This window comes from Monopterus albus, unplaced genomic scaffold (genome assembly GCF_001952655.1).
Source record: "Monopterus albus unplaced genomic scaffold, M_albus_1.0 scaffold320.1, whole genome shotgun sequence".
Taxonomy (NCBI): domain Eukaryota; kingdom Metazoa; phylum Chordata; class Actinopteri; order Synbranchiformes; family Synbranchidae; genus Monopterus; species Monopterus albus.
In genome coordinates, this window is record NW_018128200.1 from 483,534 (window position 1) to 485,841 (window position 2,308).

Below are 2,308 nucleotides of genomic sequence, written 5' to 3' on the forward strand. Positions count from 1 at the left end.
CTGGCATAGTGTACAGAAACATCTGTGCCGAGTACAGGCTGGAAGTCCCAAAGTCAAAATGGGATACACCTCCAAAGGTGGTTGAGAATGACCAAGCTAAGATCCTGTGGGACTTCCAGATACAAACTGACAAACTGGTAATGGCCAACCAACCAGACGTAGTAGTGGTAGACACAAGTGGTCCCCGTGGTAATACGAACATTGGGGGCTGTGACCCCCAAACTGGGAGAGTGGCTCCAACAGATTCCAAGAACATCTGAGATCTCTGTCCAGAAGAGTGCAATCCTAGGAACAGCTATGATACTGCGCAGGACCCTCAAGCTCCCATGCCTACAGTAGAGGACCCAAGCTTGAAGGAAGAAAAAAAGACTGCCCCCGAAGTGGGGCGAGTGGGGAAGTTTTTGTTTGTATAAATTCCCCACTCGCTCCACTTCAGTGTGTGCGCGTGTGCACTGGTTTATGTTGAAGTGTGTGGGATCAGACCTGTAGCAGAGACCCATGGATGTGGTTGTGTTGGATTTTGGGTCCTGGCTTTGGAGGAAGCTCTTGTAGTAAAGAATGGACTGTAGACGGGACCTGGGTGACCAGCACAAAGGGGACGAGGGCCCGAGCCGCCATTTCTCTGGTCCGATACACTGCTGAACGCCCACATCTACAGACAGACAGTAGCAACATTGTGGAAAGTTACTGACATCATAAACTGTTACCTTTTATTCTTGCATTATGTAACATGAACGTCTGTCCATTACCTCCCCCCCCTGCCCTGGGCCGTAACCCACTACAGAACATAAAAACACTACCTCTGCTGTTTGCACAAACTCAATACATTCCCCCTTTTTTGTCATATTATATATGAACCTGCTGCTTTTTTTTTTTTTTTTATCACATAACCACATCTACAGACAGACAGTAGCAACATTGTGGAAAGTTACTGACATCATAAACTGTTACCTTTTATTCTTGCATTATGTAACATGAACGTCTGTCCATTACCTCCCCCCCCTGCCCTGGGCCGTAACCCACTACAGAACATAAAAACACTACCTCTGCTGTTTGCACAAACTCAATACATTCCCCCTTTTTTGTCATATTATATATGAACCTGCTGCTTTTTTTTTTTTTTACATCATAATTGCTGCTGTCCATGTACATTTCATAAGTTATTATGCATTTCATCACCAATGCCCCTGGTGATGCTAACCACCTGACAATCTTCTTATTATTTGCACTACTGTCACTGTTTGCACATGGCATTGAGTTTCATCACAGCCTATTAGGTTGTACCATTTAGTTTATCCTTATTACTTGAATTCAGTTTTCATATTCTATTTATTCTGTGTTTATTCAAATTTTATTCTATTTTAGTTTCTTAAATGGTATGGGCATTCAACATTAGGTGAGAGAGAAACAGTATTTCAATTTTTCTGTATGTCCTGCACATATAGTGAATTGACAATAAAAATCTTTGATCTTTGATTTGAGCCTGTTTAAATTAATAGAGGAAGTTATATCTCATCATCACAGATCATGTATTGTTATTATAAATGAGGCACTGTTGTAATTCTGTTGTAAATAAAATTCAATTTATTTTAAAGCTGTAACTGAGAAAAATGATGTAATTATGGTGCAGATGATGATTATTAATCATTATTTTGGTATGCAGCCACATTATGTCATGGACAAATTCTCCAGTTAGGAATGATGCCTCATAACTTATTTGCTTTCTGACAATTAGTGACTACTTTTCTGAATACATTAAGCAACATCCATCTTTCTCCCTTAGTGTTTCTCTCTGTCTCTCTCTTCTGGTGAAAAAGCATTCACTGAATCTGAGCAGCTCCCAGGCCAGTATATGTCCAATAATCCCCAAATCAAATATTTTAAATCATTATCCAACTAAACAAATTGTTTCTTTCTGAATCTGAACTAACCTGCTACATCACGTGTGAAATGTTATCTTGATGGGCCACCTGTGTTACCTTTGAAATATTTAGCTTTATTTTGAAAGTTTTGCCCCATTCAAATGAATGGGGGAAATTGTACTTCAGCATAATTTCAGGTATCAAAATGTTCAGCTCCTCAAAGACATTCATGGCTCTCTTCAGGAGTTTTCCAAACCTTATATCTTTGAAATATTTAGCTTTATTTTGAAAGTTTTGCCCCATTCAAATGAAGGGGAAAATTCAACTTCAACATACTTTTAGCCATTTCAGGTATCAAAATGTTCAGCTCTTCAAGGACATTCATGTTTCTATTCACAATTTTTCTAAATTTCATACTTCTGAAATATTTAGCTTTATTTTAAAAA

The 2,308-nt window shown here is 38.9% G+C and overlaps 1 protein-coding gene across 4 annotated transcripts in view; it reads right to left on the minus strand.

Moving 5' to 3' along the window:
* Window positions 1–2,308, minus strand: part of thada (THADA armadillo repeat containing) — a 216,528-nt gene that overhangs the window by 118,059 nt on the left and 96,161 nt on the right. For all 4 annotated transcript variants that reach the window (XR_002276928.1, XM_020624135.1, XM_020624136.1 and 1 more), the window contains exon 29: window positions 484–652. Coding sequence is in view for 3 of the 4 variants with exons in the window: in XM_020624135.1 (XP_020479791.1) it covers window positions 484–652 (169 nt within the window). In the remaining variant the exon portion in view is untranslated. The remainder of the gene's footprint in view (window positions 1–483; window positions 653–2,308) is intronic.